Raw genomic sequence first — 26,738 nt, 5'->3', positions numbered from 1 at the left:
CTGAATCCCTTTCATGATAATTCCATTATTGACATGCAAATCAACAATGAAAATAGGAGCACCTAGAAATCTATGTCTTCAGGGTTATGACTTCCCAAATTTTGAATCAGAAAGGCTTTCTGGAGCTTCTGAGTTGCTGATGAGATTCCAACAAAACACATCAAACTGTAGGGGAGACCTTGGTGCATAAGTTACCTTGGGAAGCCAAAGATGTCACAGAACAAGAACATTGCCTTCTGAATGGCAACATCAGTTCAAGGAAGCTGCCCTTCCTAAGGGTCTCCAAGTGAGGAAGACCAAGCACATCAAAGGGAATTCCTGCATAAACAGCCCTATCATTCACTCGGATTAGTTTTGATACAATAAGAACATGTAAAACTCTTGGCACAGGCTACTTACCCCCAACAATAAATGCTACAGCACAACTGAATCTTCCCCAAATCATATAACTTGTCACAATGGATCCTAAGAAAATGCTCAACTGCTAAACTTGGTAGGAATGTCTTCTGGTGCGTGTGTATGGAGGGGTGATACAGGTAAAGAGCAGTGAGGATGCAGGTTGCCAAGACCCCTCTCAACCTACCTTGCCTAGCCCACCTATTCTGTTGATCTAGAACTTCTGTTTTATCTCTGCCACATCCAAACCTGTAGTCTACCACTTTATGTCTGATTCTTGCTGCTGTGCAGATCAAATAAGAGTACTACACTCCTTCTCTCCAGAACACAACCCTCCCACCTGGATAGAATGCATGGAGGAGTTATTGAAAGGTTCTGTGAAGTAAACAGCTGGTGGATTGGGGAAGAAAACAGAATTTACGTTTTTTTTTTTTTACCTTCTGGTGTTTCCAGATGTGAATGCAACATATCCTGAAACCCTAAGTGCGCACTGGTGAGGGAACAGAAGGGTGCCCTCTAGTTTGAGAGTGAGAAGTGGGAACTCCTAAAGCTCACTTAAAGTACAGAAATCCCATTTTTATTCTCCCCTTTCATTCATGCTCCAATTCTCATGTCTTCTGTAGGCAGTGGGAGAGGCCACAACAGAAGCCATTGGGAGCTAAAAATCTAAAAGAGAGGATCTCCTTCATTGATCAATGGAGCTGTAATGACAAGAGAGTGGACAGGGGTGGACCCCATTTTGTTTAGTATTTTCCCCTCTCTGTCCTCTGGTTATCTGGCCCAGGAAACAAGTGCAGTCATAAAACTGTATGGCAGAGTGCTGGAACTAAGGCCCTAGAATTCTGGGTTGGAGACAGAAAATGGAGTTCCAGGGAACCAAAAAGTACCTGCAAGATCATGGAAAGGGAGAACTTGAGAAAACAACCCCCTGAGGCTTTTTATGAACTCCTGTACTCCCTTCCCCCAGCCCTGAGCTGCGTATGTATAGGTTTGGTCCTAATTAGTATATCAAAGGATCTATGGATGGACTGAATAGATCATACCCAGGTCACAAATGGAGTGTAGATGAATAGGACTGCAAAGGCTTTGAACACTGAACTGTTATAGGAATCGTAGCCCAACAAGTACAGAATACACATCCGTGTAGAAACACATGGAATATCCACAAGGTTAGACCATAAGCTTACCTCTTAGCAAACTTGGACAAATTTAGAATAATTCAAATAACACCAATTTTGTTAATAGGCCATAATGCATTTAAATAAGAATAAGTGAAGATAGACAATAAAAATCTATTACACAATACACTTTTAAATAATTCAGTAAAGAGGAGTTTCTTAAACGAATTAGAAAATCTTTTAAACCGGACAAAAATATAAATTCAACATATCAAAATTTGTTGCATGCAGCTAATCAGCGCTTAGTGGGAAATTTATAGCCCTTAAATGCATGTACTACAAAGAAGAAAGTTTATAGCCCTTAAATGCATGTACTACAAAAAAGAAAGTTCTCAAATTAATAATTTAAGTGCCTACCTGAACAAAATAGAGAAATTAGAGTAAAATAAACCCAAAGCAAGCAGAAGGAAGGAAACACTAAAGAGCAGAAGTCAATGAAACTGAGAACTGAAAAACAACCAATTAAACAAAAATTATTTTAAAAGATCAACAAAATTGATAAAACTTTAGTAAGGCTAACAAAGTAAAAAAAAGAAAGACACTAACTGCTGAATTTGGAAAGAATGAGGGAATATCACTAATGATCCTCACAGACATTAATAAGTTACAAAAGGAATATTATTAACAATGCTATACACATAAATTTAACAATTTAGATGAAATGAACAATTGTTCAGAAATAAGCTACCCAAATTCACTTATTTCCACTTTCTTTCTTTTTTAAAATATTTTATTTATCTATTCATAAGAGAAATAGAAAGAGAGGCAGAGACACAGGCAGAGGGAGAAGCAGGCTCCCTGCAGACAGCCAGATGCAGAACTCAATCTCTGGACCCTGAGACCCCTGGGGATCATGTCCTGAGCCAAAGGCAGACACTCCACAGCTGAGCCACCCAGGCATCCTTCTACTTTCTATTAAATAGATTAAATTTATCATTAATAGCCTTCTGAAAAGGAAATTTTTGGTAGCTAATTGATATACTGGTGAATTCTCCAAACATGTAAAGAAATATCACTAGTTCTACAAAATCTCTTCTAGAAAATAGAAGAGGTTAATACTTCCCAATGTGTTCTATGAGACTAGCATTACTCCAAAACTAGAAAAAAAAAACAGCAGTGTATAAAGAGAAAACCATATTCCAATAATCTGTATGGTCACAGATGCAAAAATCCTCAATGTAATATTGCCAAATTGAGCAAAATAAGAAATTTCAAAACACTAAGAGTTCATCTCTGGGATGCAAGGCTGGTTCAATATTCAAATATCATTCACGGTAACCCACACTATTAATTAAAGAAGGAAAACCTCTACATGATCATATTAATTTATGATTCAAATGGTATTCCCTTAAAACACATCTAGAATTGGACTAGAAAACAAAGAGGCATATTCTATTACCCACAGAACTAAAGGTAAGAAGGCAGGAAGAATCCAATTTTCCTTAATAATGGAGACAGACTTCTGAACTAAGGGACGGGAAAAAAAGCAGGAAACCTGGGAGGCAGAAGATCTGAATTTGAACTATTGCTCTGTCATTAAGTATCCTACAAAAGGCCTTTTCCATCCTAAATCCATTTCCTCATATGTTAGATGAAGACTATAATCTTTATCTCACAGGGTTACTGTGATGGCAGAATGAAGTTGTGTATGTAAAAATGCACAATACATGGAAGTGAATTCATAAAATTTAAGCTAACGAGCAAAGCCTTTACAGAGCTTGTAAATATGAAGAAGTTGAATATATTTAGTCTTTGAATTTCCTATAATTGTTTCTCATTTCAAATTAGTGAACCGGAACTGAATGCTAGGAAGCTGATGTCTTTCTGTCCTTTTCTTTGAGGACATCATCCAACTCATGAATTTAGAGTTTTATACCTAGCCACACTATCCACCAAGGGTGAAGTAGAATGAAGACAGACTCAGATATGCTAGGACTCAAACGTTCTAACTGCAGTGCACTCTTAAGATACTAAGGCTTGTCACAGTATATGCTCTGGGAAACCCCAGGGCTGTGATTCAGACATGTCTGGGACTGTATTCTAGCCCCACCTGTTACAAATTGGAGGCAAGTCACTTAATGTCTCTGAACTTTAGTTTCCTAAATTTTAAAGGGGGATGATGCCTAATGTACAAGGTGAGGATAATGTGTATAAGGCAGGTAGGTGCTCAGCAGAGATTCATTCCTTCCTTTCTCTCCTCCTTAGCTGTGCCCAGCACAATACAATAAACTAGCAAGTCAAGGGCTTCCCTCTCTTCTTGCCCTGAAATTGTATTACAATCTCTTGAGCCTGGACCTCCTCAAAGATAAAAATCCATGTGGACAGAGGCCCAGGAAGAACTAGTTTTCAGTCTCAGAGCTGTGAATGAGACATCTTGGGACTATCTAGCCTCACTGAGACCAACTGTCAGATGACTGCAGCTCCACAAGGGGTACCAGACAATTCCAGTGACCCCCAGAATATGAGCAATCTGGTAGATGCTGCTCTAAGCCACTTGGTTTTGGGGTGGTTTTCTATACAACCATCAAAAACTGATACTGCCTGGCAGGGAGGTTACTACCATGTGCATTTTACAGATGAACAAAACTGAGGCTCAGAGAGCTTATGAGACATGCCCAACACCACATGCCCAACTTGGGACTATCTTGCAGTGCCTTTAAGTCTGAGTCTCTGGTCAGGGTCCACCAGGCAAGGCCCTTTTACATGCTTTCCTTTCACAGTTGCCTCAAACTAGATGAAGTACCCAGAGGCCTTCACTAACTAATGGCTGTCAGAGATTTTTACCACTTTCAGAACAAGTAACTGGGTTCTTCTGATTGTGTGCCCTCTTTTCCTAGTGTGTGTATGGCATGGGGCTACATGTGCAAATGGATGATGAGCTTCCAGATTTAGGGTGGACTTATTTCCTCTTTGTCTTCCTTCTGGGCAGTATCCCTCTCCTCCTGCTCCCCATGTGGGCTCAAGCACCCAGGATGGCAATGATGGTGATGGTTAGACAGGGCTATAAAAACCCCAGCAGCAGCACTTCAGGAGGGATGCATTTCACGTATGGTATTTCAGAGGGTCTCTGGAGCAGGAGCAGCAGAACAGAACATCTGATTTCTCTTATTGGCATGGAGAAATTGCTACACTTTGATTTACAAGTGTCAGAGGGAAATAGTCCTGCAGTTGTGACCTGCTCAGAAGTGTGCCCTGCTCACAAGCACCTGCCTCTGCCTGGTTGTTGGCTCTTCACTGTGCTTGTTGAGTTGATGTCTGTGGATTCCACTCTCTTTTTCATGAATCTGACGTTCAACATGAAGCCCATAACCCACCTTGCCTTCCTGGGGTCTTCAAGGGTGCCCTGTTTTGTGATCACATACTTTGGGCATAAGTCTTAAGCAGCCTGTTCATGGTGGCTATCCAGCTGATAGCCTGCCCTGCCTGGATGTCAACCTGGTCTACACCCTTCTCCTTTGGGAACAGTAGACATGCATGTCTGCCTCCAGTGTTTCTTGCTGGGGTTCTGCCAGTGAGCCTGGGGGCCCCTGCTGTGATTCGTTCAGGAAGAAGAAAGAAAGAGGGCCAAGCTCATTCTTGAGTCAGCCCCTCAGTTGCTTCCAACCTCAAGCCCCAGAGATGCTTCACATCTCTCAGCAAAATGTAAGAAAAGAAGCCTCTAACTTTTGTCCAGAGAAGACTGAGGCAAAATGTAGAGATACTGATAATTCACTAAAAAAAAATCTCTCTTCTAGACTTCTGATCTTGAAGGTAAGGTGGTACTTCCATGGTAGGGGAGCCCTTCCTGGAGGGAGGAAATATATTGGTATTCTCTGCTAGCTTGACCACATGAGAGTGATCCAGAAGGAACAGAAAAGTGGAAAGACCCAGTGAGAGACTAAAAGCTGATATCTCATGCAGAGCTCACACACATTTACAAAAGTAACATGTCAGTACCAAAATTACCTTGTTTCTAGCAGCTCCTTGCCTCCTTCTGGGATTTACCTGCTGCTGTGGGATCCAGGTGACCAACCTAAGCCCAAACATGGCCCTGTGGGCTATAGACATCAGGATAGAAAACTCAGAGCTCTGACAGGGAAGGGGCCACAGGAGTAGGATTTGAGCCCCTGGAATTATTAAAAATTTCAGGAGAAATTAGCCATGAGGGCTTGGATGCCATCCTGAAAAGTATTTCCTTGCTGTAGTCTGTGCAAATGGACAGCAAAGAGGGGGTGCTCCCAAGGTCCTGGGAGGTGTCAGAGTCCCCACTGGCACTGGGTGTTGTACACTTCTCCCCAACACCTTCCCTGAAGGTAGAGGATGCTGGTAGCTCATGTGATGCTTATCTGCTCCCCAAACCTGCTTGTCCAATTAGCAGTGGAGGGGACTAAAAAACCCCAAGGGATCTCTTGGGGGAAAATAATATCTTTCATCTATCACTCATTGCTCCCAATTAGGCACATTTTTATCTTTACAACTGAGACCAAACTGATAGTTGAAGGGGTCCTGAGAGGAGGTGGGACATTTGGAGGTATGTGATCCCTACTGTTGGGACACCAGAGCACTCTTCTTGTGAGCTTGGAGAGTGAGTAGCTGGTTCAAAGCCCTGTCTCTTCCTATTCTCCAAAGCTTAAGGGAGTAATAGAGGACAAGAGCTGCTGCCCATCACCAAGTAGGCCTCTTTGCAGTGGTCCTGCCCTGACTGGGTTGGCAAACCTGAGTCCCTTGGGAGGGAGACAGGGATGAACACCAGAAACCCCATTCCCTCTGCCCTCACTGAGCTCTGAGCCCTCTTGGGTCCCAGGGAGCAGGAGCAGAAGCTGAGGCAAGATCAGTGGTGTGATCATGGGCCAAATGCCTCCTGGATGAGGGGACTCAGGGGACATAGTAACTAGTGATGGGTCACTTACTATTATTATTGTCCCCCCACCCCCTCACTCCTGAAGACACACTGGGCTAGAGCCAATTCTCCTGCATCTATGAAGTGTTTGCCCTTTGGCAGGTGTCAGAGGAAACAATGAAAGGGATGTATCTAATTCCTTAGACACATCTCAGGCATGACTCAGGAGAGATAGAAAAGCAGAATGTGGAGTTTTCAAGAATAGATCGAATCTTTAGAATATTTGTTCCCAAATGTCCTAAATAAGATAGACTCTGGTGCTAACATGTGACATTGTTAAAATAAAGTGACAAAACAACCCTTTGGGAATTGTGTTCATGGGTTTACATACCAAACGGCTTGTCTTTGAGGTCCTCAATATAGTGTCAGGCCTGGGAAGCCCCATGCCTGCTGTTGGTGGCTTAGGACCCAGATGCTAAGATGTGGGACTGGGACATACTGCCAGCATGGGCTGTCTGCCAGCTTCTGATCCTTTCTTGAATCTTCTCAATGTCAATGCTCAGGCTTTCTTATGTTTGGCTGTCACTCCAGGGGTGACAACTTGGCTCTCAGCTTCAATAAGTATGAACCAAAGCACACATCTGTCTTTGAAATGCTGGGGCCACAGGTTTTGTGGCTGTCTTGTTTGGCCACAGTCTTTATTCTCAAACTGGGACATTTAAGTTGTGTCTGCAGAAATAAGCTACTCCCTACATGTGTACCAAGGCAAAACCTTTGACATCCATGGAGCTCACCTGGGAGATGATGGGCTCACTTAATGATTTTTTTCGCTCAGTGTGACTTCTTGAAGCCAGAAATTAAATAGACACTTAGTTGGAAAAAATCCAAATCCAGGAGCTTGAGGCTTCTGAGCCTGATGAGTACAACAGCAGTGTACAGGACCTACCCTCCTATAAAGGCTGGCTGTCCAATGAGTCCCCTCCCCACCAATGCCTGCAATGGGGAAGGAGAAACACTTGTAAACTCCATGCCTCTACCTGCAAGATCCATGTGGAAGCTACGTAAACATTCCCCAACTATCTGGCAGGAGTCCAGCCATGCCCCACAACTCTGCCCTGTGTCCTTGAGGACAGTCTAATGTCTCAAGGGAGGAATCTTTTTATATCCTCCAGCTTGGGGTTACCACATGCTCCCTCGAACCACTTCCCATACTGGGTGGCCAGGAGCTTAAGGTGACCACCGGGGAAAGTGAGGGGCAGCACTTACCCCCCGCCTGTGCCACCATTCTTGCTGAAGTGCGTGCGTGGCTCGCTGGATGCCAATTTCAGCAGCTCCGTCCACTCCCGCTCCCATTCCTCTTCAGTGTACACCAGCCCTGACTGGCACAATGGAAGCCGGCTCAGGAGGTGGTGGGTGGGCCTCCTTACCCGCCCCATCCAAGTGAGCCTGGCATCCCTGCTGGACCCCCTGGCTCAGTCCAAGGCTGACCAGCACCTAGGCTGGTCACACCTGCTAGTGGCCACTGACTGTCCCCATTTTCTATCAACAATATTTCTTCAGAACCCATAATCTCTAATTTCAATGCTGTTGGGGAGTCCACCCAGCAACAAGGGTCATTCCCAGGGGGTGAGAATGACTGAACATTGATCTGCACACACAAAGCTTGGGGCTGACCACTGAAAAGTTTAAAGGAATGATGGGCCAACTTCAATCGGAAAGTAGGTGATTCTTCCTCTCGGACAGCAAAGTGCTAATGTCTCCCATTGTTAGGATGATTGGGATTCTCTTTGGATTGTGAACATACACAGAAGCCGAGGCTGTAGGTTGTGCCAGAACCAGCTTGTGGCTACACCCAGCCTTCAAGCCACCACCAGTAGTGACCAGACATAGGTGACTATAATTTGTCATTAAGCCAGGACACCTTTTGACAGAGAAAATGATTGGTTTTCATAATTATGCAAGGACAGGCATTGTGAGTAGACATGTAGTGACTGTGTGCCAGGGGCTGAGCTTTCATAATGGGCACCTCTTCAGTTGGTTTCAATGGGGGAGGCTTTACTAGTCACAGAAGCCATTGCTGTCTGACTTCACAAGACGGACTTGGCCTTGGGGCCCAGCTCTGGACTCTACTATTGCCCATGGCTGTGTTTGGTGTGGGTCTCAGGCTCTGAACACACCAGTGGGTACCAACCTCCTTGTTCTGCTGCGTCTGCTGCCACCTCCACCTCCGCTTTAGGGCTTCCCTTTCAGCCCCTGTCCTCATCATGGTGTAGAGAGCTTTCCGCAAAACCAGGTCCCGGTCGTGAAACCCCCACATTCCTGTAGCAGGAGGCCCATGAGGAGCAGAGGAGAGAGACAGGATGTGAGGACGGGGACAAGCCAGGAGGTGACTCAAACTGCCACAACTTACCGGGCCTGGTCTCCTGCATCTGCACACACAGAGATAACTTATCAGTCAGCTGTTCATTTCTCATGATTAGCTAGCAATTCCCCTCTGTTCTCTTTCTCCGTTTCCCATTGAAGCAAGTCGATGAATGAAGGAGTATGTCCCCTTCTCAGAGAAATAACAATGGGTAAGATCATATGCTTCCTCTCTCTGGGACCCTTGGCAAGCTCTTTTAATCTCTCAGGTTTGCTTTGAAGGACCTAATTAATATTCACTGTCCAGGTCTTGGATTTAAGTGAGAGATAGTCTCTGTGAATAAGCTGGTCACGTGTCCTCACATAGGGCCTCAAGCCAGGATGGCAATCAGACCCTGGTTTCATCTAGGGTCTGCCATATCTAATGTCTCAGCCCTAAGGCATCTCACCCTCCTCAGAAGCAGAGCATCAGTGGACATCACTGCAAACATCTGGACCCAAAAGAAAGGACCTGCTTTGGGAGGGAGAAGATCTTTGTCCCTTACCCCTTCCCCAGGCTGTGCTGGGTGTTTAAGGGGTTAAAAGGAAAATAAGCCACCTCTGAGTACATTTTTAGGGCAGCTCAGAAGTGGTCAAGACACCCAACAAATGGAACAAACAGTAATGAGAAGTGCAGCTCTGGTTGTGGGGAAAGAATAGGGGAAGTCCGTCCATCCATCCATCCATCCATCCATCCATCCATTCTATTTAATTAAATGGCATTAATTCCACTTAATTAATTCTAAACTTACTCCATAATAGGGGTGAGACACCATTCTGGGTTTTGGGAGTACCCATAGCAGCAGTCAGGACAGACTAAGTTCCTAAGATCTCGCAGAGTGCACACTGAGGGAAGGTGAAGCAGTCATCAAATTAGCACGTAACATACCCCGTCAGGGGTGGAGCACCATAAGAAGAGATGAAATGGGTCCTCAAAGGGGGATGCTGGGTGATACTGGCCATGGCATGAATGGAGACATTAGGATATAGACTCAAGTGGGTGAAGGAGGGAGCTGAGTTGCCATCCCAGGCAAAGGGGAAGGCCATGCCCAAGGGGTGCCCACCTGTCATACTTGAGAAACAGCAAGTGGGAAAGGTGGCTGGAGAGAGGATCAAAGGGACAAAATGGAGAGTGAAAAGGTGGACTTTTAAGTGAGCTGGGAGATTCTGGAAAGCACTCAAAAGAGGAATAACCTGCAGTGACCAAATCTTTAAAAGTTCAATCTGGCCATGAATCCTTTAGCGCAAAGATATGTAACAACCAGGGGCTGCTATGGGCTTTCCATCAAGTGAGGCTTTTGCCTTTTACAACACAGATGGAGGGAAGTGGCCATTAATGCTCTTTTTATAAACAGGCCAAGATGATCTTTCTCATCCTTCAGACCTGCCTATAGTGGCCTCTCAGGACTCTCCCAGGTAGGGCAAGTCCAGTCTCAGTTCTCATGGCTCCTTGTTTGGGTCTCTCTTGCAGGTAGGGTCTCCTTGCCCCATAAATATTTGCTTACAAGCCTGGCTCTAGGATTTCTGTCATTTCTGTGTGTGCCCTACAATCCTAGGTCAATATCAGGCCTGGTCAGCAGGTTCAATAAGTATTGCTGGTCAGTGTTGCATGGCTCCTTTAGTCAGTCAGGTCAAACAACTAAATCCCATGAAAGGAAAACAAAGTACCAGAAGGAAAGAACTAATTGGCTATGAGCCCCAGACTTAGCCATGGCCCAGTTGGAGCAAGGCTGGCCCACAGAAGGCTTTCTCTTTCCTGGCTGATGGAAGGCCCACTGTGCTCACTGGGAAAATGCCTGCCCTCAGACCAGACCATGGTGGCAGTGACCTGATTTGTGGCTTTGTCCACTTGTAGTGCTGAGGGGAACAGTGCCTCTGCACACTGCAGTTTCTGAGGGACAAGGCATTTTCCTTTGCAGTGAATGAGGTTGTTGACACAGATGAGAGATTTCTTCTCTTCTGTTCTTGCCAAGTTTTATACACAACGAGGTAAAAATGTTCCACCATAGGGGAATCATTTATACATTTTGATGAAATATGACACAACTGCCAAAACATGTTTCTGAAGAATAATAGCATGGAAAATTCACAATAGGATTTTAAGGGAAAAATGCTGAATTCCAAACTGTGAACATAGTGAGATCATAATTTCACTGGAAGAATAGACAAAGACGATATGCCTATGCATGAGTCCCCAGGTGATTCTCCTGTATCAACTATAAAAATCAACAATCTCATCACCCATAAATGGCTTCTTCTAATGTTTTGGCATATTATCTTTTGTTTAAAAGATAAATTCCTGTCTTCATGCTTTTCCATGCAGTCTCCTTACTTGGAATGCCCTCTTTCATAATCTTTCAAGTCTTTCAGATCTCAGTAAAATCCCATCTCCTCCAGGAAGTCCTCTACACCATGATCTCTAATTCTCATCCCTGCAGTTCATGATTAGGCCCGTTTCTATTATATCAGATCTTTTTTCATGTGTGCTGTGTCCCCACCAAGCCTGCCAGCTACTTGACAAGAAGTGCTAGATTGCTGGCTATATCCCTTAAGGACTCCTCCAGATGAACGATGGCTTTACTTAGTGTCTGTCCTCTAACAAAGAGCAGAACACACCTGGGGTGCTGCCACTCTTTGTCTCTGTTGTGGAGCTTACCCAGTGAGGCTGCGTGTAAAAGGCAGTTCCCATCCCCTGTAGTGGCCAAAGGAAGAAGCCGTTTACAGCTCGTGCACACAGTGGACCACCAGTTCAGGCGACCTGAAATGAAAACTCACTTTAGAATAGAATCCTAGAACAGACCATTGTGAGTGTTTGCTAAGTAAGCATAAACATCAGCAGATGATTTTTGAGAGGGCTCTAGAGCACTTCAGTAAGAAGGTAGAGCATTATGGCTACTTTTAAATAAAATACAGATTTTCCCCCCTCTAAGGTAAGAAACTACCAAATCCTCCCATTAATTAGCAAGAAGATTAAGAAACCAAAGGGCAAAGACTTTTGTTCTTGAATCTGGGAACATTTTACACAAAAAATAAAGTTCCTCTTTGTGCAATCTCCTTGAACACAGTTTATCCTTCTGAAAGTTATTTTTCTCTTTTACATCATCATTTTCTGATGCATACATACCTCTGAAAGTATGGTTTATATTTAATTTAACATATCAAAGCCATTATAGCTACTTAGGTATATTCCTGTTAAATCTTATTAACACAGCTTGAGAATTCTGCTTCCAGGAAGATGGAATAGACATTCTTTCCACTAAACACAACTAAAAATCCTGGACATTATGTAGAAAATAAAACAAGAAATTGAAAAATGAAGAGAAGAGGCAGACCAGAAAACTTGGGATCTGAGAAATAACATGATAGTAGGCTCCTTGAAATTTATTTTTTACCCCCAAATCTTAGACCAGGTACTGCAGAAGTTGGCAACCTGGAGACACCAATGGGGGTAGACAAAGAAATCATGCTCTCTCTAGATAAGATATCTGGAAAGGAACAACTTAGGAAGACAGACAATAACTGCTCTATTTCAACCAAATGCCACAGAAGAAATTGTAGCCCATCATCACCCCTGTCAGCAGAGGCCAAAACTTCCAACCATACCAGGCAGTAATGAGTCACTCACCACCTGTTCACCCAGTGCCAGATGGTGTCAGAGAAGCCTGAGCACACAGCCAGCACTTCAACCCTGCTGTGTGGTAATATGGATTCCACCCCTTAGCAACTGAGAACATATGGGGAACCTGGCCTTTGACACCCATATGGTGGTAAAAAGGTCACCTGCACCCTCCTTGCAAGGGTGCAAGAAGCCCATTCCTTCACAGGTATCAACAGAGGCAGAGTGGAGAACCTGTGCTTCCACACTTATCTGACAGTTATTACCAATTTAGAATCCCAGACCTCAGATGAAAAGAAAGGGAGAATCTATTAAACCTGTAGTAAAGAATACTAAAGAGATTCAGTAAAGAATACTTTAGGGCACACAGAAGGAATAAAAGGGCTTGAAAGGGCAAGTATGTTGGTAAATGTAAATAAATATTGGCTATTTAAAGCAATATCAAATGTGTTTTGGGGGATTAAAGTATATGTAAAATTAAAATACATGACAGTGATAGCACAAAACATGGGAATATGTAATAAATGACATAAATCCTAAGATCTGTACATTGACCAGGAAGTAGTAAAAGTGCCAAATTATGGTAAATTCTAATGGCTCAAAGGTACATTTTGGAAACTGTAAAGTAACCACTAAAAGAATGATAAAAGAATGTAAAACTGACAAGCTAGTAGAGGGGAAACCAGAATAATAAACATTCTTAAATAATTCAAAAGAATATAAGAGATAGGAAAAAAGAGATACAATAACACAAATAAACAGCAAGATAACAGATTTAAACCAAAATATACCAATATTTACATTAAATGTGACTGAACTAAATACTCTAATTAAAAGATGGAGATTGGGGATCCCTGGGTGGCGCAGCGGTTTGGTGCCTGCCTTTGGCCCAGGGTGCGATCCTGGAGACCCGGGATCGAGTCCCACATCGGGCTCCCGGTGCATGGAGCCTGCTTCTCCCTCTGCCTGTGTCTCTGCCTCTCTCTCTCTGTGACTATCATAAATAAAACAACAACAACAACAACAAAAACAAAAAACTGTTATAATAAAAAGAAAAGATGGAGATTGCCAACCTTACTTAAAAAAAACAAGTATATGCTGCTGACAGAAGACACCATAAATATAATGACACAGAAATTCAACAGTAACTGGATAGAGAAAGATACACCATTCAAAAACTATGCAAAAATAAAGGTGAAATCCTATTGATATCAGATGAAAGTGAATAGGACAAAGAGCAATAATTTCATAACAATAACACAATAAAGTCAAATGGAAAATATAACAATACTTAATGTAATTAATATACCTAAGACTTAGCCTAAAATACATATAAAGCCAAAATTGATAGATCCAAAGAAAAATAGTCAAATATCAAATTAAAATTGGAAATTTTAAACCAAACTCTCTTGATAAACAATAGAATCAACAAACAAAAACTTCATAAAGATTAGAGAAAACATAATTCAAGAACTCGAATTATGTGAACTTGACATATATACACTTCACCCACTGAGTGAAAATAAATACGTATTCTTTTCAAGTCACATGGAATATTTTCTAAAACTGACCACATAATGAACCATAAAAAAGTGTCAACAAATTTCAAAGGATTTGAAATCATTCACGCTATGTACTCTGGCAATACCAAATATAAGCTAGAAATTGATGAGATAACCAAGAAAAGTAGTTAGCTTGGCTGCTATAACGAAATACCACAGACGGGGGAGCTTAAACAAAGACATTTATTTCTCACAGTTGTGGGGGCTGAAAGGCCCAGATCAAAATGCTGGCTGATTTGGTTTCTAGTGAGAACCCTCTTCCAGGTTTGCAGATAGCCACCTTCTTGCTGTGTCCTCATATGGTAGACAGTGAGCTCTGATCTCTTCCTCCTCCTATAAGGACATTAATCCCATCATGGGGGTCCCATCCTTGTGACTTTTATCTAAGCTTAATTACCTTTCAAAGGCCCTACCACCAAATACCATCACACTAAGGATCAGTGTTCTCACATATGGATTTGGGGGGACACAATCAGTCCATAATAGTACCTTATTAAGGCAGTTTGTTCACTGAATGTATCTGTGTCTAAAAGGGACCATCCCCATTCAACTGCTTCCTATGTAATCAGCCAGATGAACAGGAGAGGGGTTATATAGACCTGTTTTGAAAATTCAATTCCTCCCTGACCATTTCTAGTCATGTTGCTTCTTTCTTGTCTGTAATGGCAACCCCAGGCTGGCTTGTTTGGCACACTCTGTGGGTGGCAGTTTAAACAAAAGGGAACTTAGGGGATTCAAACTTAATTATGATTCAGTTTTATAAAAATGCTTTTTTCCCTCTTATGGCTGACCTTTGTGCATGAGAAGTCAAGTTGTGATTAGGAAGTGATTGAGAGGGATGCCTGGGTGGCTCAGTCAGTTAAATGTCTACCTTCAGCTCAGGTCATGATCCTAGTGTCCTGGGATCGAGCCCCACATCAGGCTCCCTGCTCAATGGGGAGCCTGCTTCTCCTTCTCCCACTGTGGCTCCCCCTGCTTGTACTCTATAAATAAATAAATAAATAAATAAATAAATAAATAAATAAATAAATAAAATCTTATTTAAAACAGGAAGTGATTGAGAACAAAGGGTAAGTTACAGGCACAATGATAGCATATGACAACATTGTGAGGGAGGAGGGGAGGCAAACAACTCTATGTGGGGAAGAAACATCCTAGACCCCAGAACGTATCAGGGAGGGTAGTACATTGATCATGTTTTATTTCTCAGGGCCATCCTGTAGGTTTCTACAAGAAGAAAAATGTTCCTGTGGAATCTCCCAAATGCTGCATATGCCTTAAATGTAACAGCACCCTTCTGTGATCCAGAAGTCCCAGGTTTTCTATCAGCATCCATGAAGCCACAGAAGGCAAGTTTATTAGCTCTCAAACACAGTAAAATATTGGACACATCGCAGTTCTTGACACAAAACAGACTTTTCCCAGAAGCCTCATAAAATAGAAAATAGAAATAGAAATAAAATAGAAAAGTCTATATCCATCAGGGGAGGGAGGTCCCACAAAGACAACAGGATACTATTGGAAGAACAGGAATAAACATCAAGTAGCCTGGGCCCTACCAGGACTGAAACCCAGCCTCAACTCAGTGGTCTGTAACCAGAGTAAGGTAATCATCAAGGAAAGGGTGAGCTCTTCCTAAAAGAGGACAACATCATTTGGAGCATCTGTAATTTTATAACATTACATTACATATACAATATAAAGTAAATAATTTCTAGAAGTCAAGCAAAAATTACTAGGTATGTCAAACCAAACAAAAACAAAAAATGAAAACCAACCAAACAAAAAATACCTCAAGAGTAACTGAAAACCAAAAGGGAAAAATGAGTTAACAGAAAAAGACACTCAGATTATCCATGTTTTGAAGTTATCTGACAGACACTTTCAGTCACTATAATTTTTACGTTCAAGAAAATAGAACAAATGGGGGCAAAAGCAATATTTGAATAGATAGACATCAAGATTTTTCCAAAACTGGGACACCTGGGTGGCTCGGTGGTTACTTCTGCCTTTGGCTCAAGGCATGATCCTGGAGTTCCGGGATCGAGTCCCCAGTAGGGAGCCTGCTTCTCCCTCTGCCTGTGTCTCTGCCTCTCTCTCTCTCACTGTGTCTCTCAGGAATAAATAAATAAATTCTTTAAAAAAAAAAGAATTTTCCAAAACTGATGAAAGGCACAATTTTTAGAGGGTCTGAAAATTCCAAAAAGAATAAATACAAAGTAAATGGCATATAGTAAAGCTGATGAAAATTAAAGAAAAACTCTAAAAAGCAGAGAAAAAGGAGAAATATTACATACCAAGGGGAATAATAACAGAAGCCTACAGACAGTGGAATGAGAACATCAAAGTGCCAAAAGAAAATAACCTCCAATCTAGATTTTATACCCAGTGTATCCTTCAACACTGAACTTGCTAGGAACATAAGGTAGCTTCCTCAATCTGGTACAGATCATCTGTGCAAAGGCTGCAGCTAAAATGATATGTAATGGTAAGATATTGAATGCTTTTAACCTAAAGTAGGGAACAGTACTCAATACTGATGAAGGTCTGAGCCTGTGCAATATGGCAAAAAAGAAGACATAAAGTATTTTTTTAAATAAATTAATTTTTTATTGGTGTTCAATTTACCAACATACAGAATAACACCCAGTGCTCATCCCGTCAAGTGCCACCCTCAGTGCCCGTCACCCATTCACCCCCACCTCCCACCCTCCTCCCCTTCCACCACCCCTAGTTCGATTCCCAGAGTTAGGAGTCTCTTTCTTCTCCCTTCCCTTATATTACCTTTCACTGTTATTTATATTCCCCAAATGAATGAGAACATACACTGTTTGTCCTTCTCCCATTGACTTACTTAACTCAGCATAATACCCTCCAGTTCCATCCACGTTGAAGCAAATGGTGGGTATTTGTCGTTTCTAATGGCTGAGTAATATTCCATTGTATACATAAACCACATCTTCTTTATCCATTCATCTTTCGATGGACACCAAGGCTCCTTCCACAGTTTGGCTATTGTGGACATTGCTGCTATAAACATTGGGGTGCAGGTGTCCCAGTGTTTCATTGCATCTGTATCTTTGGGGTAAATCCCCAGCAGTGCAATTGCTGGGTCGTAGGGCAGGTCTATTTTTAACTCTTTGAGGAACCTCCACACAGTTTTCCAGAGTGGCTGCACCAGTTCACATTCCCACCAACAGTGTAAGAGGGTTCCTTTTTCTCCACATCCTCTCCAACATTTGTGCTTTCCTGCCTTATTTTCCCCATTCTCACTGGTGTGAGGTGGTATCTCAATTGTGGTTTGGATTTGTATTTCCCTGATGGCAAGTGATGCGAAGCATTTTCTCATGGGCGTGTTGGCCATGTCTATGTCTTCCTCTGTGAGATTTCTCTTCATGTCTTTTGCCCATTTCATGATTGGATTGTTTGTTTCTTTGGTGTTGAGTTTAAGAAGTTCTTTATAGATCTTGGAAACTAGCCCTTTATCTGATACGTCATTTGCAAATATCTTCTCCCATTCTGTAGGTTGTCTTTTAGTTTTGTTGACTGTATCCTTTGCTGTGCAAAAGCTTCTTATCTTGATGAAGTCCCAATAGTTCATTTTTGCTTTTGTTTCTTTTGCCTTCGTGGATGTATCTTGCAAGAAGTTACTGTGGCCGAGTTCAAAAAGGGTGTTGCCTGTGTTCTCCTCTAGGATTTTGATGGAATCTTGTCTCACATTTAGATCTTTCATCCATTTTGAGTTTATCTTTGTGTATGGTGAAAGAGAGTGGCCTAGTTTCATTCTTCTGCATGTGGATGTCCAATTTTCCCAGCACCATTTATTGAAGAGACTGTCTTTCTTCCAATGGATAATCTTTCCTCCTTTATCGAATATTACTTGACCATAAAGTTCAGGGTCCACTTCTGGGTTCTCTATTCTGTTCCATTGATCTACGTGTCTGTTTTTGTGCCAGTACCACACTGTCTTTATGACCACAGCTTTGTAGTACAACCTGAAATCTGGCATTGTGATGCCCCCAGATATGGTTTTCTTTTTTAAAATTCCCCTGGCTATTCGGGGTCTTTTCTGATTCCACACAAATCTTAAAATAATTTGTTCTAACTCTCTGAGGAAAGTCCTATCTTATTTTGATAGGGATTGCATTAAATGTGTCAATTGCCCTGGGTAACATTGACATTTTCACAATATTAATTCTGCCAATCCATGAGCATGGAATATTTTTCCATCTCTTTGCGTCTTCCTCAATTTCTTTCAGAAGTGTTCTATAGTTTTGAGAGTATAGATCCTTTACATCTTTGGTTAGGTTTATTCCTAGGTATCTTATGCTTTTGGGTGCAATTGTAAATGGGATTGATTCCTTAATTTCTCTTTCTTCAGTCTCATTGTTAGTGTATAGAAATGCAACTGCCTTCTGGGCATTGATTTTGTATTCTGCCATGCTACCAAATTGCTGTATGAGTTCTAGCAATCTTGGGGTGGAGGCTTTTGGGTTTTCTACGTAGAGTATCATGTCATCAGCAAAGAGGGAGAGTTTAACTTCTTCTTTGCCAATTTGAATGCCTTGAACGTCTTTTTGTTGTCTGATTGCAGGCTAGGACTTCAACAACTAGTACTATGTTGAATAGCAGTGGTGAGAGTGGACATCCCTGTCTGGTTCCTGATCTTAGGGGAAAGGCTCCCAGTGCTACCCATTGAGAATTATATTTGCTGTGGGCTTTTCATAGATGGCTTTTAAGATGTCGAGGAATGTTCCCTCTATCTCTACACTCTGAAGAGTTTTGATCAGGAATGGATGCTGTATTTTGTCAAATGCTTTCTCTGCATCTAATGAGAGGATCATATGGTTCTTGGTTTTTCTCTTGCTGATATGATGAATCACATAGATTGTTTTACGAGTGTTGAACCAGCCTTGTGTTCCGGGGATAAATCCTATTTGGTCATGGTGAATAATTTTCTTAATGTACTGTTGGATCCTATTGGCTAGTATCTTGTTGAGAATTTTTGCATCCATGTTCTTCACGGATATTGGTCTGTAATTCTCCTTTTTGGTGGGGTCTTTGTCTGGTTTTGGAATTAAGGTGATGCTGGCCTCATAGAACGAATTTGGAAGTACTCCATCTCTTTCTATCTTTCCAAACAGCTTTAGTAGAATAGGTATGGTTTCTTCTTTAAACATTTGATAGAATTCCCCTGGGAAGCCATCTGGCCCTGGACTCTTGTGTCTTGGGAGGTTTTTGATGACTGCTTCAATTTCCTCCCTGGTTATTGGCCTGTTCAGGTTTTCTATTTCTTCCTGTTCCACTTTTGGTAGTTTGTGGCTTTCCAGGAATGCGCCCATTTCTTCTAGATTGCCTAATTTATTGGCATCTAGCTGTTCATAATATGTTTTTAAAATCGTTTGTATTTCCTTGGTGTTGGTAGTGATCTCTGCTTTCTCATTCATGATTTTATTAATTTGAGTCTTCTCTCTCTTCTTTTTAATAAAGTTGGCTAATGGTTTATCTATCTTATTAATTCTTTCAAAGAACCAACTCCTGGTTCTGTTGATCTGTTCCACAGTTCTTCTGGTCTCGATTTCGTTGAGTTCTGCTTGAATCTTTATTAACTCTTTTGTTCTGCTGGGTGTAGGATCTATCTGCTGTTTTTTTCTCTAGCTCCTTTATGTGTAAGGTTAGCTTTTGTATTTGAGTTCTTTCCAGTTTTTGAATGGATGCTTGTATTGCGATGTATTTCCCCCTTAGGACTGCTTTGGCTGTATCCCAAAGATTTTGAACGGTTGTATCTTCATTCTCATTAGTTTCCATGAATCTTTTTAATTCTTCCTTAATTTCCTGGTTGACCCTTTCATCTTTTAGCAGGATGGTCCTTAACCTCCACGTGTTTGAGGTCCTTCCAAACTTCTTGTTGTGATTTAGTTCTCTTTTCAAGGCATTATGGTCTGAGAATATGCAGGGGACGATCCCCATCTTTTGATATCGGTTCAGACCCGATTTGTGACCCAGTATGTGGTCTATTCTGGAGAAAGTTCCATGTGCACTTGAGAAGAATGTGTATTCAGTTGAGTTTGGATGTAAAGTTCTGTAGATATCTGTAAAATCCATCTGGTCCAGTGTATCATTTAAAGCTCTCATTTGAAAAAAATAAATAAAGCTCTCGTTTGTTTGGACATGTTGTGTTTAGAAGACCTATCGAGTGTAGAAAGCACTAGATTGAAGTCACCAAGTATAAGTGTATTATTATCTAAGTATGTCTTAACTTAGGTTATTAATTGGTTTAAATATTTGGCAACTCCCACATTCGGGGCATATATATTGAGGATTGTTAAGTCCTTTTGTTGGATAGATCCTTTAAGTATGATATAGTGTCCCTCTTCATCTCTCACTACAGTCTTTGGGGTAAATTTTAGTTTATCTGATATAAGGATGGCTACCCCTGCTTTCTTTTGAGGACCATTTGAATGGTAAATGGTTCTCCAACCTTTTATTTTCAGGCTGTAGGTGTCCTTCTGTCTAAAATGAGTCTCTTGTAGACAGCAAATAGATGGGTCCTGCTTTTTTATCCAGTCTGAAACCCTGCGCCTTTTGATGGGGTCATTAAGCTCATTCACGTTCAGAGTTACTATTGACAGATATGAGTTTAGTGTCATCATGATATCTATTCAGTCCTTGTTTTTGTGGAGTGTTCCATTGAACTTCTTCTTAAAGAGGAATTTTAAGAGTCCCCCTTAAAATTTCTTGCAGAGCTGGTTTGGAGGTCACATATTCTTTCAGTTCCTGACTGTCTTGGAAGCTCTTTATCTCTCCTTCCATTTTGAATGAGAGCCTTGCTGGATAAAGTATTCTTGGCTGCATGTTCTTCTCATTTAGGACCCTGAATATATCCTGCCAGGCCTTTCTGGCCTGCCAGGTCTCTGTGGAGAGGTCTGCTGTTACCCTAATATTCCTCTCCATAAAAGTCAGGGATTTCTTGTCTCTTGCTGCTTTAAGGTTCTTCTCTTTATCTTTGGAATTTGCAAGCTTCACTATTAAATGTCGAGGTGTTGAACGGTTTTTATTGATTTTCGGGGGGGATCTCTCTATTTCCTGGATCTGAATGCCTGTTTCCCTTCCCAGATTAGGAAAGTTTTCAGCTATCATTTGTTCAAATACATATTCTGGCCCTCTGTCCCTTTCGGCGCCCTCGGGAACCCCAATTAAACGTAGGTTTTTCTTCCTCAGGCTGTCGTTTATTTCCCTTAATCTGTCTTCATGGTCTTTTAATTGTCTGTCTCTTTTTTCCTCAGTTTCCCTCTTTGCCATCAACTTGTCTTCTATGTCACTCACTCGTTCTTCCACCTCGTTAACCCTCGTTGTTAGGACTTCTAGTTTGGATTGCATCTCATTCAATTGATTTTTAATTTCTGCCTGATTGGATCTAAATTCTGCAGTCATGAAGTCTCTTGAGTCCTTTATGCTTTTTTCTAGAGCCACCAGTAGCTGTATAATAGTGCTTCTGAATTGGCTTTCTGATATTGAATTGTAATCCAGATTTTGTAACTCTGTGGGAGAGAGGACTGTTTCTGATTCTTTCTTTTGAGGTGAGGTTTTCCTTCTAGTCATTTTGCTCAGTGCAGAGTGGCCAAAAACAAGTTGTATTGGGAAAAGGAGCAAAAGAGAGGAGAGAAAGAAGGAAAGAAAAGAGAAAAAGAAAAAAGAAAGAAGGAAAGAAAAAAAAGGGAAAAAGAGAAAGAAAAAGAAAGAAAGGGGAAAAAAGGGGGGTGGGGGAAGCAATCAGAAATCAAAACAAACAAACAAACAAACAAAAAAAAACACAAAAACATGGGCGAGTATCTTCTGATTCTGTATACTTTAAGTCCCTTGGCTTCCCCTGGAAGTTGTCAGTCCGTCTAGCTGGTCTTCTGGGGGTGGGGCCTGTTGTGCTGATTTTCAGGTGTTAGCACTGGGGGAGCTGCTCTGCCCCCTCCCTGGTGCAAGGCTCAGTGGGGGTTGTTTACCCCGTGAGGCCCCTGGAGGAACAACCCCAGTGGCGGGGCCAGCTCTGGAGCCCTGGAGTCAGCTCCCGCAGTAACTCTGGAGCTCTCCGTCTGCAGGGCCTGGAGGCTCCGGGGCGGGGCCGCTGATCTGCTCAGCTCGGGGTAGGAGTGTCCTTGCTGTCCTGGGCCCTCCTGGCCTCTGCCTGTCCCGGGGGAGGCCGGATCCTGGACTGTGTCCCTGGCGCCCTGTGCTCCGGGGCCTGTGCTGTTGGATTCTCGCTCCCGGCTGCGCAGCCCCCTCCGCGGAGCCACCGCCCGAGCCCCTCCGAGCTGCTCCCGGGTCCAGCCCTGTGCGCTGCAGCCCTTAGGGAGCTCGGGACCCTCTCCCTGGGGTGCAGGTGTCTGTTAGTGTCCCAGGGAGTCTGAGGGCATCCCCGCCCTCCTGGGGTCCTGCTCTAACTCCCTGCGAGCGCCTTTCCGCCCGGGAAGGTCGGTGCAGCTCCTGCGTCTCCGGGACGGGGCTCTCCTGTCCTGGGGACACTCGCCCCGGCCTCAGCCCGGCTCCTCGCGGGGCCCCTCCCCCTTGAGGCCTTTTGTTTCTTTCTTTTTCCCGTCTTCCTACCTTGATAGAAGCACGAACTCTTCTCACTGTAGCGTTTCAGCTGTTCTCTCTTTAAACCTCAGGCTGAATTCGTAGATTTTCAGAATGATTTGAAGGTTATCTAGGTAATTTGGTGGGGACAGGTGATTTGGGGACCCTACTCTTCCGCCATCTTGCCCCTCCCCCGAAATAAAGTATTTTGATAGAAAAAGAAATGAATGTAATTTGTATCAGTACATAGCATTTATGTAGAAAATACTTAGGAATATATATAAAAAAAAACCCCTCCTAAACCTAATAAGGGTACTTAAATTTAGCAAGATCTCAGAAAATAAGATCAATCTCTAGGTATTATTTATATTTCTATTTACTAGCAATGAGTGATTTAGAAAGTGAGATAAAAATTTAATATTTAGGCATGAATTTCATGAAAGATAGATTATATCTAGACTGAAAGCTGTAAAACTATAATACTTTCTTGAAAAATGTAAAGAAGATTTAAAGAAGTAGAGAGGTTAATTGTGCACATAGACTGAACTTCTTATTGACTCTGCATTCTCCCCCAATTGATCTATAGATTTAACATAGCCCCAATCAAAATCTCAGAAGCTACTTTTTAGAAGTTGACAACTTGATTCTAAATTTACATGGATATAAAAAAGTAGAATAGCCAATATAATTTTGAAGTAGAAGAAAGTTGGAGAACTTACAGTTCCTGATTTGATAGCTTGTTATAATGTAACGTAATCAAGATAGTTTGGGTGTAAGAGGACAACTAGTTCAATAGAGCAAAATATAGAGACCAGAACAGACCCACACATTTATGGCTACTTAATTTTTAAAGTAAAGATTCCTACAGCTTTCAATCAGGAAAGGAAAGCATTTTTCACTCAGTGGAATCAGTGGATATTTGAGAAATACTTCAATACTTCACATCATAAACACAAGTTCATTTGAGGTAGATCACAGACAGAAACATAAAAGATAAATTTATAAACACTCATAGACCTAAGCATTAAAGCTAAAACTCTAGAGATACCTGGGTGGCTCAGCAGTTGGGCATCTGCCTTTGGCTCAGGGCATGATTCTGGGGTCCTGGAATAGAGTCCTGCATCAGGCTCTCTGCGGGGAGCCTGCTTCTTCCTCTGCCTGTGTCTCTGCTGCTCTGTCTCTCATGAATAAATAAATAAAAATCTTAAAAAAATAAAGCTAAAACTCCATAGTATTTCAGATAAAAGGAAAAATATTATAAGGACAGGCAAAGAAAAAAATGGACACATCTGGCTTCATAAAAATAATATTTCTGCCTATTAAAAGACATTATAAAATAAAGAGGAAAATCTCAGACTGGTATAAAATATTTGCAAAACATGTATCTGAAAAGGATTTGTAATGCATTTTTTAGGAGCTCTTACAAATTAATAAGAACCAGCCAACCTGATTAAAAATGGGCAAAAACTCTAAGACACTTTACTGTGAAGGATACACAAATAGTCAAGAACATGAAAACATGCTCAATGTTACTGGTTATCAAGGAAATGCAAATTAAGACCACACTAAGTCATCTCTTCATACCTACTAGAGTGATAATATTAGAAGGATTGACAACAACAAATATTGGGGATACAGAGCAAGCGGAACTTCCATACTTTGCTTTTGGGAATGTAAAATGTGCATGACAATTTGTAATAATCTTTTGGCAATTTCTAATACAGTTAAACATATGTTTATCATATAATCCAGCAGTTCTATTCTTGTGTATTTACCCAAAAGAACTTAAAACATAAAATTTGCACAAGAATATTCCCAACAGCCTTATTTCTTAATAAAACTAGTTTCTAACAAATCCAGGGTTGCAGCTCCAAAATAAGAAATCAGCATTTAAATAGTTACCTCAAGCTCTGTTTTCTAGTGATTCTAGGTCAAGACATCTTCATTCACTCATAGGAAGCCACTGGAGGATGTACTATACCAAAATGAGGTGAAAACCAAAAGCAGAGAAAGATGGAAACTAGCAGGGAAATGGCGTGAACAGTTGGGAGAGAGACAAAGGGCATCTCCAGGATGGTGGAGATAGAAGACTCCATTGTCTCTGGATGGGGGTATGCTTGAGTTCAGGACTACATTTTAAGGTTTATAAAAGGTTTTATAAACCTGGCTCACATTATGACACAAACATCACCTTACATGTCTTGGATTATATTAAAATTGCTTTTGAAATTGCTTCAAGTTTACGAATGGATTTAGCTTACATTTCTAATGTTATGTAACGATTGATGTATATGATTTTGTATTGAAGCATAATTGACATACAATGTTATATTAGTTTTGGGTGTACAACACAGTGATTTGACAATTTTGTACATTTCTCAATGCTCATCATGGTAAGTGTAGTTACCATCTGTCACCAGGCAATGTTATTACAATATTATTGACTATATTGCTTATGGGGTACTTTTCATCTCTGTGATTTATTTTATAACTGGAAGTTTGTACTCTTGAATCCCCTTCACTGATTTTGTTAATCCTTCCCTCCCCACCCTGTCCTCTGGCAACCACCAGCTTGTTCTCTGTATTTAAGTCTGTTTGTTTTGTTTCTGTTTTTGATTATTTTCAGATTCCACATATAAATAAAATCATATGGTGTTTGTGTGTCTGGGAAACTCTATTCTTCCTTCAAATGTGAATGATAGTCTTGCTGGGTATTCTTGGTTGTAGTTTTTTTTGCCTTTTAGCACTTTGAATATATCATGTTGTAATACGGCCTTTGTGACATAGATTTTTAATTTGGGGAATGAAATATTATAGCCATCTATTGGGACTTTATCTCTTAGTGGAATTTCAGTCAAATGAAAATGTTTATAAGAGATATTTCCAAGAAGTTGTGAAAACATTTAATTGATTTAAAAAAATTTTTTTTCAAGATTTTATTTATTTATTCATGAGACACACACACACACACACACACACACACACACACACACGCATGCACAGAGGCAGAGACACAGGCAGAGGGAGAAGCAGGCTCCATGCAGGAAGCCCAATGCAGGACTTGATCCCAGGACTCCAGGATCATGCCCTGGGCCAAAGGCAGGCACTCAACCGCTGAGCCACCCAGGGATCCCAATTGATTTTTTTTTTTTTTTTTTTTAAGAAAGAGAATAATATTAATGGGATTGAAATAGTTGGAGGGGCATTGCATTATTTACATTCCAACAAGCCATCTGTCATTAAGAATTAATTTTAACAAAGGGTGTTATTGCTTTCAGTAATCGATAATGAAATATGAAAGGCAAAAACTACAAGTAATGTTGGAAGGCCCTCAAAAGTACTTTTAGTTCAGAGTTAGAGTTACTGCCTAACAGATTACCACATTAACAAAATTTAATATAATAAACCATGTCAGTAATGTGCTTAAATTGGATACTGATCTGCTCTATAGTGCTTTTTGGTTAAGATTCAGTAGCTGCATTTTAATGATAAGTGGTTTATTAATATAAAATAATTGTATCCTTAATTCTAAATGAGAACATGTATTAAAATTAACAGTACAAAATTAAGTGGACAAGTCTTTATTATTGATAATGTTAATGCTTATGATGACAAATTGGCAGATTCTGACCACTTGCAAGTCATCTTATTAAAGCTAAATGAGAATGCAATCAAGGGCCTTAATTGACCCTGCCACTGGATAACTGGTCAGAGACATAATTGGAAATAACATGCCATCAATTTGGTAACTTCTTTTTTTATTTTTATTTTTTCTAGGTTTCTTGAAATAGCAACCTGTCTCACTTGACTTTTTCAAAACCTTTTAAGAAACCTCCAGGTGGGGAGACACTAAAACTGGGTTGCCATAAAATGAAAGAAAATTACAAGATTCTTGCTTACACGGTATAACAGAGCAGATATAACACCTGAGAGCTCAGTACATTTAATGTTAAAGTTGGGATGGCCCCATTCATCCTCTGAAGCTGTGCTAAGCTGGCAGTGGCTCCTCTCAAGAGCCAGTGGGTGCAGAGGTCTTATAGAGAAACAGGAGAAGGACAGGGAGGGAATATGCTAATTAGGAGGTGATCTGGTTTGCCCATCTAATAGCTTTTCCCCTCTCATCCTTGCTCACAGAACCCTGCTGTCTGGTGTTTTCCAGGGGAGACAAGATTCCTTCCCTGCCCTGTGGAATTAATGTT

General features: G+C 41.3%; 1 protein-coding gene across 2 annotated transcripts in view; it reads right to left on the bottom strand.

Annotated features, from left to right (window-relative positions):
• OTUD7A (OTU deubiquitinase 7A) overlaps positions 1-26,738 on the bottom strand; it is a 386,951-nt gene that overhangs the window by 41,567 nt on the left and 318,646 nt on the right. For both annotated transcript variants that reach the window (XM_038532600.1, XM_038532601.1), the window contains exons 7-9: positions 11,450-11,551; positions 8,585-8,712; positions 7,660-7,772 (exon numbers count right to left, since the gene is read on the bottom strand). In XM_038532600.1, coding sequence (XP_038388528.1) covers positions 7,660-7,772; positions 8,585-8,712; positions 11,450-11,551 — 343 coding nt within the window. The remainder of the gene's footprint in view (positions 1-7,659; positions 7,773-8,584; positions 8,713-11,449; positions 11,552-26,738) is intronic.

This window comes from Canis lupus, chromosome 3 (genome assembly GCF_011100685.1).
Source record: "Canis lupus familiaris isolate Mischka breed German Shepherd chromosome 3, alternate assembly UU_Cfam_GSD_1.0, whole genome shotgun sequence".
Taxonomy (NCBI): domain Eukaryota; kingdom Metazoa; phylum Chordata; class Mammalia; order Carnivora; family Canidae; genus Canis; species Canis lupus.
The sequence above is the reverse complement of the archived record's forward strand: the minus strand, read 5'-3'. Positions and strand labels throughout refer to the sequence as shown.